The sequence below is a fragment of the Zingiber officinale genome, chromosome 2A, assembly GCF_018446385.1.
Source record: "Zingiber officinale cultivar Zhangliang chromosome 2A, Zo_v1.1, whole genome shotgun sequence".
Lineage (NCBI taxonomy): Eukaryota > Viridiplantae > Streptophyta > Magnoliopsida > Zingiberales > Zingiberaceae > Zingiber > Zingiber officinale.
The window spans coordinates 149,414,392-149,428,113 of NC_055988.1; the positions used below are offsets into that span (position 1 = coordinate 149,414,392).

The following is a 13,722-nucleotide window of genomic DNA, read 5'->3' on the forward strand; positions in this document are numbered from 1 at the left end:
AAGTTCTCCACTGTATGAAAAGAAGAAACGGTTTAGATAATTAAAAGCAGTAAAGAAGGGGCAAGATGTTACCTAAGGAAATAGGGGTATCAGGTTTGACGGGGCTTAAGCCAAATAGATACAGAAGTTCAACTTTCAACCATTTTGAAATAGAGAGCCGATGACCTAGTAGCTTCTCACAATAAACGGGAAAAGAGGGAAGCAGATGAAGCTCTCTAACATCGGGCAGAGGAGGTAAGAAGGATTTCCAAGCATGATACCAAGGGATGGGTCCGGGAAACTTTAGGAAGAAAAAACAGGATTTCCAGGCCTTGAGAGACGATGGCATATCACCAAAAAGAACCATTTTAGTTCGCGACTGGAACAAGAAAACACCAGGCTCAGAGAGTTTGGGGTAGGAAAACATGAAGAAATTCTGAGGAGTAGGAGGAATGTCTCGTAAACGGAAAAGCATGTAAGTACCACATAGATAACGAAAAGCATTAGGTGCAAATTGTTACAGGGGAATGTCGAAATATTGACTTATTTCAATCAAGAAGGAGGGGATAGGGAACCTTAAACCCCCTATCAACTGATCCCTGAAAAAAGTCACACAGTTATCAGGAGGATGATGAGGTCGATCATTCGGTGCTGGGATTATGATTCTATATTCCTTAGGAATTTCATATTGACGACGGATGGATAATCTAGCATTCTTATCAAAGATAGAAGACATATGGACATACCAAGGAGCAATTGCTTCCTCAGCCATGGACAAAGGTATAAGTTAGGGAAACAATAGATTATTTACTGGGGGCAATAAAGAGGAACGTCAAGAAGTAGCAGATACGAAGTTTTTTTTCGGTTGCAGACGGCAACAAGAGAATGGTGCCAGAGGAGAAATGAGGTTGAGAAGAAGACGAAGGGTTTAGGGTTCAAGAAATATACCACTATAGACAAAATAAAATGTTTTCTAGTCCAACGGATGCTAAGGATCAGGGTAAAAGAGCGAGTGGTTCGCGCGACGTGACGGCCGGAAAAGGTAAGTGTCAGGTCATTTACATCGGATGTGACAGACCAGATCGCAAGGGGGTTGGTAGTGCCTCGAACATTCTCTCACCCGATGGAAAGCCAATCACTAATTAGAAAGTTTCGAAAGAAGACGTGAACGACTGGGCATAATAAAATAGAAAGGACAGAACTTTTTGACCATACCCACACTAAAGAGAAATATTTTAAGAATAAAAGTTTAGAAGAGTGACAAATTTTAGTCTATCCGTGTAGAATATGACTTAGTATTTATTGAAAATATTTTTAACGAGGGCAATTGTGGTTATATTAGATAAGTATGATATTGACTTCAGTCAATAAGACAACATCAGTTGATATAACATTGGTTATAATATCAAACTATACTAATAGTTAAGATAACCTTAGCTATGATAAATGATACATAGGATACATGAAGAAATAATGAACATAACACCACATTATAAATAATAGAGGAATTCAGTAAAAGCCTTTGATTAGATACAAAAATTTGTCTTTACACTTAGAATCTGATCAAATACATAGCGTCACATTTCCTCAGGAACAACAAACCTCAAATAGATAGTAAATATTACAAGCACAAGCTCTTAGAGCTTTCGGAAAATTTCAATCACCACTGGAGTCAAACTTACCATGGAGCAGAGATGGAAATAGCCCACTTCGTCCGAACTTGTCAAGGCACACAAGAGGCAATATTTTGCCCTGGACAAAGAAAGCAACAAAAAACAAAAAAACTCAAGGGCAACGAGACAGGGGAACATTGGTTCATTCCATGATGAAAAAGTAAATGTAAAAACCACTTCCCCTCTCAAGCCGTGTGAGCTCAGCGAGTGGAGCAATCAAGTTTAGCCCAAGGGTAACATGTGTTGTGCCCTTCACACAACACTCATGGGTCATTTGGCTGCCCCCCTATAAGTAGTAAAAATTTCTCTGAAGTTTCTTGGGTCCTTCAGAGTACCTGCATCTTTGAATAGAATATTTGAACTGTGAAGCTTCCTCTCTTAAGACGATCCCTTGAACCCCTGGAGTAACCGGAGCAAAAATCCCAATAAACTCATATATAGATCTCACCTGGTCCAACAAAAGTTGCCTCCAAAAAGGAGGATCCACGACCATGGCCTTAGCAACAAAAAGTGGCAAGGAAGAAAAAGAACTGAGAGAGGTTATGGGTGAAGAGAAGGTTGTAGCCCTATTTAAAGGAGAAAAAGGCTCACAGGATTGCTATACTTAATTTATTAAGACAGTGGTACACAAAATCTGTGAAGTCATTTCAAAATCTGAAGCAGAGTCACGGGTAGGAAAAGACAAGACCATACTTATGTCTAGTCAGTCGTCTACACCTCCTTCGACTAGACTTAAGGGGAAGGCTAGTGATATGGGTTAGGTTTTATGGTTTCCAGATAAGGAAAGAAAAGGAAGAAAGAATCAAAGAAGGTAAGCCAATATCGGTCGATACATGTTTGTCGAATGAAGGTGGGCCAATATCGGTAGATACATGCCGGCCGTACGAAGGTAAGCCAATATTGGTCGGGCCATACCTTCAGAGCAAAGATAGACCAATATCGGTCGATACATGTCTGTCGTATGAAGGTAGGCCAATATTGGTCAGGGCATACCTTCAAAGCAAAGATAGACCAATATCGGTTGATACATGTCTGCCGTATGAAGGTAAGCCAATAACGACCGATACATACTCCAGAGCAAAGATAGACCAATATCAGCCGATACATGCCTGCCGAACGAAGGTAGGCCAATATCGGTCGATACATGCTTGCCGTATGAAGGTAAGCCAATATTGGTAGGGACATACCTTCAGAACAAAGGTAGGCCAATATCGGTCGATACATGCCTGCCGTATGAAGGTAAGCCAATATTGGTCGGGGCATACCTCCAGAACAAAGATAGACCAATATCGGCCGATACATGCCTGCCGAACGTAGGCAGGCCAATATCGGTCGATATATGCTTGCCGTATGAAGATAGGCCAATAACGGCCGAGACATACTTTCGGAACAAAGGTAGGCCTATATCGGTCGATACATGCCTGCCGAACGAAGGTAGGCCAATATCGGTCGATACATGTCTGCCGTATGAAGGTAAGCCAATAACGACCGATACATACTCCAGAGCAAAGATAGACCAATATCGGTCAAGAGGGTTCTTTCGAGCAAAGAACCCACACAATTCCTTCAATGAATACCTTAGAAATATGTTGAATAAAATATTATTTTTTGACACAACAAAGATACAAATAGAAGTCACATGAAGAAGAATCATACATGAATATATCGAATAGAATAATTCATGATAGAGAATATATTTTGACGGGAAATATGCTTTCAGCTTGTCTTGCAGGCGCTAAACGACAAAGAAGGTACATCTGGGGTACAAAAAAGATTCCTTAAAAATTATCTTCCGCAAGTGCGCAGCTGACGTCATCTCATAACGAACTCTAACAAACCGGGGTCCACTTCATGGCTACGGAGGTTACATGAAGTGGTATAAAAGGGGGAATCCTCTCCGTTGGCTAGGTAAGTTCACATCATTGTGTACTTTCACAACCCTAATTTTCTGGCTACTGTTCGTCTTCTTTCTTCTTCCTTCCTTGACATCAAGAGAGATCACTAACTTGAGCGTCGGAGGGCCTAGCCAGGGATTCCCACCCCGGTCTTAGGTCACTAACGATAGTGTTAGTTGGTCTCTTGTGCGCAAGGAGCCTCGGGAGCTTGGGAGTTCGACTTTCTCCTATCTGGACGGGGATTTCTTCCTACTTATCAGATTTCCTTCGATGACTCTGGTTTTCTTCCGATCCGCTTTGGGTTTCTCGGGTCGAAGTTCTACCGGCATTATTCTTCATCAGTACGGTGGGTTTTCTTCTTCCGGATCTCCTTCACGGTCAGCTTCTCAGACAGGATCAGTAATCAATAGACTATTTGAACACTTTAGCATATATACATGAAAGTAATTCTCTTCCTTTTCAAAGAGACTAGTATTATTAAAACCATGACACATCATTTGATATATAAACCATTAACTGTAGTCAGAAATTAGAGGCTTCTTGTGCTAGCTGATATATTGGATATGAAACACAAACGTAGGTGTGGTAGTAAGCATGTTCACAATAATTTAATAAGAATCACAAAGTAAAAGATGTATTCAGAACATCAACGAAATGATGATGAGATGTAATCTAATATGTTTGAAGGCATGTTTCAAGGCATTGGATATGTCCACAAACTATGTGATAGCTATTGTCCAACAAGGAAACACAGACTAAGCAAGAATTTAAAGCTTTTGTTTCATAGTAGGACAGAGACCAGAGAATAAGTAGATTGGAACTACATACAGATATTTAAGACATTGTACAGAAGTTCCGTGTGCAACTTATTCCTGCCTGTACCCCAAATAGGTTGATTGTTGAACTTGTTAATTTTGTGATTTTCAGTTACTTCTAATGAAAAGAGGAGGGCAGCTTATATACAGTGGACCTTTGGGAAATTTATCGAAGAACATGAGACAATACTTTGAAGTAAGAAAAGTCACTACAGCCAGTTTACCAGGAGAAAGAACATGTTTAACCCCATACTATTTTTTTTTTCAGGCTATTCCAGGAGTACCCATGATCATAGATGGTCAAAATCCTGCAACATGGATGTTAAATGTCACTTCTCCTGCCATGGAGTATAAGCTTGGCATAGATTTTGGAACTATATATCGCAATTCATCACTTCACAAGTAAGTTTACCATATCCAACTTGATAGATGTATAAACAAGCATCATACATCAATTTGATAACGTGCTTCTTGCATCCCTCAGAGACAACATTAACCTGGTTGATGAGTTGAGTGAAAGACAGACTAACACAGAAGACCTTCACTTCAAATCCAAATATACACAAAGTTTTTCATCTCAGTGTATGTCCTGCCTGTGGAAACAACATAGATCTTACTGGAAGAATCCGGAGCATAATGTAGTTCGTTTCATCATCACATTCTCAGTATCACTTCTATTTGGTTTAGTATTCTTTAAAATTGGCTCTAGAAGGTAAGAAACCAAGACTCAGTCTATTTACTCTAATTTTATTGTTGACTAATAATTTGTAATAAAAAAACAGAGACACACAGCAAGATATTTTCAACATTCTAGGAGCAATGTATGGTTCAGCACTGTTTATTGGGTTCGCAAATGCTAGTGTAGTACAGCCTATTGTGGAAAGGGAGCTTCTTTGCCATATGCCATAGCTCAGGTACTACTGCTAATTAATATAATCATAGACGCGGGTGGATGAACAAACAAACAATAATGATTTAACTACCAAAAAGAGTAAAATATCCTAGAAAAGTTTTTTCATGGCTATTTTTCTGCAATACTCATTTTAATAAACTCTCATATATTAGGATTCAGTGAATTGATTTATATACCCTTCTATAACACTAGTAAAATTCTTCAATTTAGAAAATGCAAAAAATACCTACAAGAATTGACACAATATTCCTCTGTTGGAATGACATACCCTACTAAAATTCATACACCACCAAATTATTAGATTACAAATTATGATTGTAACTCTTTGGTGCAAAAAAATATAGTAAAAAGCACCAAAGTAAGTGTCACATCTGTTTCAATTTCTATTATGTCAATCTAAGTTTAGCTTCCAATGAATAACCGAGATATATTTACAGATATGTAAAACAACCAATTCAAATATTAGATGCCGTAGCAAGATTTTTTTTGGAAAAGTATCAGGTTGTTCCCAATAGAATACTACATGAATCACTACCTCCATCTGATACATGACACTTGTCTCAGTACTTTCTAAACATAATATAAAATTAAGAAGCTCATATCACTCATCCTGACCAACAACCTATCTGATGCTTCTATTATGAGAATTTGATGTGCACATTTGGTTTGCAAAACAAGAATATCTTAGTTTATAGATACTGCCCTTTACAAAATTGATCTACACCCCTCTGATGACTTCTAATTTTCAGGTGGCCATTGAGATTCCTTACGTTGTGAGCCAAGCTTTAATTTTCTCAGCCATTGTTTATCCAATGATTGGATTCCCATTTACAGTGGCAAACTTCTTCTGGTTCATTCTGTTCTTGGTCTTGAGTTTTATCTATTTTGTTCTCTTTGGAATGATGACAATCTCACTAACACCAAACCAAGAAATAGCAGCGCTTCTCTCTTTTTTCCTCTTTGTTACGTGAAATATCTTCTCCGGATTCTTCATTCCTCAAAAGGTATATGGTATTTGGTACTTTTGAAGCTTATGTTGATACTACAACCTATTCCAACATATGTTGATGGCATTTATGTTTCAGATGATACCAATTTGGTGGAGATGGTATTATTGGGCTAATCCTGCTGCATGGACTGTTTATGGTCTAATGGTTACACAGCTAGGTGACGGTGATGATAGTTTGGAAATTATGGGAGGGATCAAGATGATGGTGAAGGAGTTTCTCAAGCAATATTTTGGGGTACAAGAGAGCTATCTTCCACTCATTGTGTCCCTACACTTTGCAATAATTGTGTTATTTATGTTTGTATTTGGGTTCAGCATCAAGTATCTGAATTTTCAGAGAAGATAGCTAAACTGTATGTTTTGTACAACCAAGATTTAATTTCAATCAACTCCAGATAAAAGAAGACATGGAGTTGGTTTATACAAAATAGCATATGACAGTTAGTGATAGCCTCAACCTGTATTACAACCCTCAATTGTTCATATCACTCGGGCAAATTGTAACATCTACAGCATGTTGTTGAATAAAATTAAGCTTTATATGGAGTAGATACAAGAAATAGAGAAAGCAATCATTTTTGTATTTATCAGATTGGCAAGCCATTTACATATCCAAATAGCCTCTTAAGGGTATTATCCTTTAGAATAAGTCATTAGCTTTATTATAAATTTTCTCTTTCAAAATATTATTAGTTAGAATATATTATTAGATTTATTATTAATTTTTAAGTTGACGAGGCATGCTTATGTGGTTATATATAGAGGCATTATGTAACTTTTAGAGATAAGCAATGAAATAATTCAATTATTTAATCAAATTACTTTGATTATTGGAGATTGATCTCTTTGAAGTGATCATTATTGAAGGTTGATCCCCTTGAAGTGATCATCTCATCCCCTCTTTCTCCTTTAATTTGTTTTCTTACAAGATATGATGCGGGTTCTATCAACTTGGTAACATAAAGAAGTTCATCACAAGCATTAGTTATCTCACATTATAATACCTTCAGCACCATCAATTATCTTACATTATAATACCGTCATGAATTATCTCATATTAGTCCATGCCTTAAAGGGTTACAAATTCCACAAACAATGAAGGTAAAAGGATCCATTGGACAACAACAAGATGGAAGAAGATGATCTCAATGAAAGTGATACATAAGAAAGTGTCAATGAAGCACAAGATGACACTATAGCGAACAATCAATTCATGCCTTAAAAGGGTTACAAACTCTACAAACAATGAAGGTAAAAGGATTCATTAAAAAACAATAAGATAGTTGCTGAAAGTGAAACACAAGAAAGTGCCAACGAAATACAAGATGGCATTCTAGTTATATGAGTTCATGCCTTAGAAGGATTACAAACTCTACAAACAATAAAGATTAAAAAAATCATTAAACAACAAGATAGCTACAAAGATAATCCATATGAAGATCTACACCTTGCTAATGATCAAAAGAATTCATCTATCACAATCATTGCAACACCTATAATTGAAGTTACTAAATCTACAGCAATCCCTACTTCTTTCATTGAAGAGAGCAAAGCAATAATATCTTGCCATGATCGACAACATAAAGTAATTCCCTTAGAGCGACACTATCAAACTCGTTTTTACTCAAAAAAAAAACATTACATGACAACTAAATGCACTAACTACTGCTCAATAAAGGCATGACATGGAGTATGTTTTCGTTTTAACTCGATGAGAACTTGACACAAGGCAAAGCAAAGGGAGACTCATTGCTGCTCCTACAGAAGAAAGTATTGGCATGCTCATAAACGAAGTCCCAACACAATAGACGTCATCAATTGATCTGCAATGAGACGACATTTTATGCAAATCATTGAAAAAAAAATCTTGAGGACATGGCTATTTTGAAGGACTGTGGACAAGTGAAAGATATTCAAATTAGCCATTCGAATATGCCCTTAGATTTATTATTTAATTTTCTCTTTCAAAATATCATTAGTTAGAGTTGATCAATTAAATTTATGATAATTTTTATGTTGACAAATCATTTAGTTTATATATAGGACATTATATTGCCTTTAAAAGCAATCAATGAAGTAATACAATTTATTTAATTAACTTAGTTTGATTATTAAAATTCAATCTTCTCTCTATGATCATTATACCGGAGAAAAAACAAAGAAGAAGATAAAGGTAGAGAATAGCAAAATGGTGAAGGACCGAAAGGAGCTCACTGGTCATCACTTACGCTAGCTTCAAACGTGAATTGTTCCCTTCTCGGCAAGCTCAATGGTCTTCGCCTCCGATCCACGGGCGAACTGCTCAGGTTCCGACGACATGATCACTCGGCGCGCAGCAGCATCGATTGACCGCTAGGGTTTAACGCATCGAATGATATAATACAATAAACAACTCAATGTACAACATCTCTCTTTAAGATTAATTTTCATACGAAATTGATCACGTGATCCAGGCAAGAGTTTCGAGGTTTAAATTAATTCGTCGTGTCCGGCGGGTTTAGTTCGCCCTGTTCATGCCCGATACGGCTAGGATATTCAAACCGGGTTTCAGCGACTTGAAGCGGCCAGTTGATGCGGTTCCAAAATCATATCCACAATTATCTTATTATTTTATTAAAAATCTTCTCATTTTACTAATTAATTTTGGTAAAGCCTAAAATACATTAATACTTTTTTTTGTATTTACACTAAAAATAATTTCAAAATTTATTAATAATTCCACAAGCGAAACAATCAGTGATCTAGAGTTCGAGATTCAGCAACAACGTATTATTATGAATTTTTTTATCATTAATTTTCTCTGGTTGTTTTATATAAAAAAAATATAATTCTTTTTAGTCTCATATCTTAGAATTGACAACACTATGATCAAAAAAGCTTCTATAAATATTTTAGGCCGACGATGTTAAAATCGACAATTTACCAAAGGGCGCACATGAAAATCTAAATTTATCAAAAGGCGTACACTACTTTGGTATTTACCAAAGAGCGCACTTTTTTAAAAGCAGTTCCTATTTTACCCTCCTGATAATTTGACTTTTTCTACTGTTTTTATTTTCTTCATTATATTTCTCTCTCTTCTCTCTCTTCTCTGTCGGCAGAAGATAGGAATAACATTAGTCAATTTTTAATTACATTTTAATACATTTGAAGAAACCAAAATAAATAATGGACACCATATTTGGACTCCTTGCAATTTTAGAAATCCACAGGAACTGAAATGGGTGCAATCGGAGCTTTCTAGGTCGATCAGTGAGTTTCGGTCAAAACCCACTAATGGACCTAGAGAGCTCCGATTGCACCCATTTCAGTTTCTATATATTTCTAAAATTGCAAGGAGTTCAAATATGATGTACATTATTTATTTTGACTTTTTATAGATATTAACAAGCAAAATCAAAGAATCGGCATAAAAGCCCACGTTGGGCCTAATTTGAGTCCATATCAGGCCCAATGTGGAGTTTTTTGCCGATTCTTTGATTTTACTTGTTAACATCTATAAAAAGCTAAAATAAATAATGGACACCATATATTGAACTCCTTGCAATTTTATAAATCTATAGAAACTGAAATGGGTGCAATCGGAGCTCTCTAGGTCCATTAGTGGATTTTGACCGAAACCCACTGATCGATCTAGAAAGTTCCGATTGTATCCATTTCAGTTTCTATGAATTTCTAAAATTACAAGGAGTGAAAATATGGTGTCCATTATTATTTTTGGCACTCCTAGTGGTGGGCCAGAGGTTTTGAAAAATACTAAATCTCTCTTTCTTTTTTTTTCCTTTTTTTTTGTTTAGGCCTGATATGAAGAGATATCATGCCCACGTTGGGCCTGATATCTCTTCATATCAGGCCCAATGTGGGTCTGATATCTCCCCATATCAAGCCCAATGTGGGCCTGATATGGGAGATATCAGGCCTAGTAACAACAAAAAATAAAAAAAAGAAATAAAAAGAGATTTAGGGTTTTCAAAACCTCTGGTCCACCACTAAGAGTGCCAAAAATAATAATGGACATCATATTTTAACTCCTTGTAATTTTAGAAATTCATAAAAACTGAAATGGGTGAAATCGGAGTTTTCATGGATTTAATCGCAGGAGTTCAAATATGATGTCCATTATTTATTTCGGCTTTTTATAGATGTTAACAAGCAAAATCAAAGAATCGGCAAAAAAGCCCACATTGGGCCTGATATGGACTCAAACAGGGCCAACGTGGGCCTGATATCATTCCATATTAGGCCCAATGTGGGCTTTTTTATCGATTTTTTGATTTTGCTTGTTAACATCTATAAAAAGTCAAAATAAATAATGTACATAATATTTGAACTCCTTGCAATTTTAGAAATCCATAGAAACTGAAATGGGTGCAATCGGAGCTCTCTAGGTCCATAAGTGGGGTTTGACCGAAACCTACTGATCGACCTAGAAAGTTCTGATTGCACCCATTTCAGTTTCTATGAATTTCTAAAATTACAAGGAGTTAAAATATGGTGTCCATTATTATTTTTGGCACTCCTAGTGGTGGACCAGAGGTTTTGAAAACCCTAAATCTCTCTTTATTTCTTTTTATTTTATTTTTTTATTTTTTATTGTTACTAGGCCTGATATGAAGAGATATCAGGGCCAACGTGGGTATGATATCTCTTCATATCAGGCCTAAACAAAAAAAAAAAGAGATATTTAGGGTTTTTCAAAACCTCTGGCCCACTACTATGAGTGCCAAAAATAATAATGGACACCATATTTTCACTTCTTGTAATTTTAAAAATTCATAGAAACTGAAATGGGTGCAATCGGAGCTTTCTAGATCGATCAGTGGATTTCGGTTAAAATCCACTGATGGACCTAGAGAGCTCCGATGGCACCCATTTCAGTTTCTATGGATTTCTAAAATTGCAAGGAGTTCAAATATGATGTCCATTATTTATTTTAGCTTTTTATAGATGTTAACAAGCAAAATCAAAGAATCGGCAAAAAACCCCACATTGGGCCTGATATGGACTCAAATCAGGCCAACGTGGGCTTTTATGCCGATTCTTTGATTTTGCTTGTTAACATTTATAAAAAGCCAAAATAAATAATGTACATCATATTTGAACTCCTTGCAATTTTAGAAATCCATAGAAACTGAAATGAGTGCAATCGGAGCTCTCTAGGTCCATCAGTGGGTTTTGACCGAAACTCACTGATCGACCTAGAAAGCTCCGATTGCACCCATTTCAGTTCCTGTGGATTTCTAAAATTACAAGGAGTTCAAATATGGTGTCCATTATTTATTTTGGCTTCTTCAAATGTATTAAAATGTGATTAAAAATTGACTAATGTTATTCCTATCTTCTGCCGACAGATAAGAGAGAGGAGAGAGAGAAATATAATGAAAAAAAATAGTAAAAAAAGTCAAATTATCAAGAGGATAAAATAGGAACTGCTTTTAAAAAAATGCGACTCTTTGGTAAATACCAAAGTAGTGTACGCCTTTTGATAAATTTAGATTTCCACGTGCGCCATTTGGTAAATTATCGTGTTAAAAAATATACTTTTCTTAGTTTTTTTTAAGTAAGACAAGTATAATATTAAATTAAAATAATTTTTTTCATAGGGAAGTCCGTTTTATAAGAGTGATACTAGAAGATTTTCAAAAATCTAAATAATTTATATATTATTATATTACACACGCAATGCGTGTCCACGATGACACTAGTAGACAATGACACTAGTATAAAATAAAAGTGCAACAGGCAAGGCGATATTTTTTCTTTTTTTTTTGAAATAATACTGTGAAAATGGTTATTTATGACTTCCGAGCATCAACTGGAGCATGGTCTCGAAATTATTGTGGGAGCTACCACCGGGCGCCGCCGCCGCCATGGCCGCGTCCTTGAGCTCCTTCGCTCGCGCCTTCAGTTGCCTCCCTTTCTCCCCTCTCATCAGCGCATCCAGAGCCTGCACCACCCCCTCCTTCGTCATCACTTCCCCCTCGAACCCCATCCCGTTCCCCCACTCCAAAGTCATCGACCGCGAGGCCATGAAATGGTCGGCGAAGATCGGACGGCCAATCATTGGCACGCCGGCGGCGATCGCCTCCATCACCGAGTTCCACCCGGTGTGCGTCACGAACCCACCCACCGCGGCGTGGCCCAGCACTGCCTGCTGCGGCGCCCACCCCACCACCATTCCCTGCCCCGCCGCCGCCGCACGCGCCAGGAACCCCGGCGGCAGGCATTCCCACGACGCCTCCTTGAGAGACCATATGAATGGCACACCGCTGGCTTCGAGGCCTTCCGCTAGCTCGGCGAGCTCTGCCAGCGGCGGGGTTGTGATGGAGCCGAAGCTCACGTAGACTACCGAGGTAGGGGCCTGGCGGTCGAGCCAGGGGAGGCAGCCGTTGGGGTCCGCCGCCGGCGAGGACGACGAGAAGTGAAAGGGGATCGGAAGGTATCTGGTTAAGGCGGAGGCTAAACTGGCATCGATCGCGGAGTCGAGGCCATCGAAGGTGTTGAAAACGACGGCGGTGGATTTGGGGGTCCGTTGACCCATGCGGTAGCAGAGATCGGAGACGGGGGAATCGATGCCACCAGCGATTATTCCCTCGGGGAGGTCTCGGACCCGGTGACCTTCGAGGCCGGGAATGAAGTCTAGAAGCTCCTCCTCACGGCCGACCGCGCCGTCGACGCCGAACTTCTGGCGGAGCAGATCGGTGTGGAGATGAGCGAGGAAAGCAGCGGAGCTCGCCGCATGCAGCGGGATCCACGGCACGTCCATCTCCGCCGCCACATCGGCTGACATCCACATGAACGAGTCGCCGGAAATACAGCTCACCGGCACGCCGCCGTTGGCTTCGACCGCAGCGGAGATGCCCTGCTTTAGGTTACCGGGGGTCGACGAGACGAATAGCGCAATCTGGTGGAGGATGTCCTTGGTTGGAGGGGAGGAGGCGTCCGGAGGAAGGCCGTCAGCGACTGGGACGTACCGGAGGTTGGGGGTGTCGTCAGCTGGGGGAAGAGAGGAGAGGGCGCGTTGCGTGGCCAGGAAGGAGACGACGGCGGAGGGGGCGGCGGCGGCGACGGTTCGGGCGATTTGGAAGATCGAGAGCGGGTGGGAGCCGAACGGGAAGGCGATGAAAGCAACGTGCGGCGGCGGCATAGTGGCGGAGTTCATGTCGGCGAGCCAAAATCCGGTGGCGCTAGTTGAGGACACGATGCCCAGCTTTTTCTATATTGAGTTGGGGCTGTCAAGTGAGCATCACCATAAATGATTTAAGTTGACATTATTTGGAAAGGAGGTAGATCTAGTGACCTTGTCTGAAAATAAAAATTAAAATTAAAATGAAAAAAATTATGTGCAGGAAACGGTGGTTTAATTATTAACTAAAGAAGAATTTTTACTCTAGGAAGAGGGACTTTTTTTTATCCTATGCACGCTCATATGAGTAAA

At 38.9% G+C, this 13,722-nt stretch overlaps 1 protein-coding gene and 2 long non-coding RNA genes across 3 annotated transcripts; 1 reads left to right on the plus strand and 2 right to left on the minus strand.

The window, feature by feature from the left end:
• The first annotated feature begins 5,249 nt into the window (after nucleotides 1-5,249).
• Nucleotides 5,250-6,674, plus strand: LOC122040140. Its single transcript, XR_006128526.1, has 3 exons — nucleotides 5,250-5,276; nucleotides 6,025-6,279; nucleotides 6,361-6,674. It is a non-coding gene; the product is annotated as an uncharacterized LOC122040140 (long non-coding RNA).
• A 992-nt stretch (nucleotides 6,675-7,666) lies between these two features.
• On the minus strand, nucleotides 7,667-8,717 carry LOC122040141. Its single transcript, XR_006128527.1, has 2 exons — nucleotides 8,513-8,717; nucleotides 7,667-8,107 (listed from the first exon to the last, which is right to left on the minus strand). It is a non-coding gene; the product is annotated as an uncharacterized LOC122040141 (long non-coding RNA).
• A 3,358-nt stretch (nucleotides 8,718-12,075) lies between these two features.
• Nucleotides 12,076-13,446, minus strand: LOC122044112 (myricetin 3-O-rhamnosyltransferase UGT77B2-like). The gene has a single exon (XM_042604651.1). It carries the CDS (start codon nucleotides 13,444-13,446, stop codon nucleotides 12,076-12,078), a length of 1,371 nt encoding a protein of 456 aa, XP_042460585.1.
• Nucleotides 13,447-13,722: the final 276 nt, after the last annotated feature.

Excerpts from the sequence above, each read along its gene's own strand:
- LOC122044112 (XM_042604651.1), bottom strand. The coding sequence starts at position 13,446 with ATGAACTCCGCCACTATGCCGCCGCCGCACGTTGCTTTCATCGCCTTC.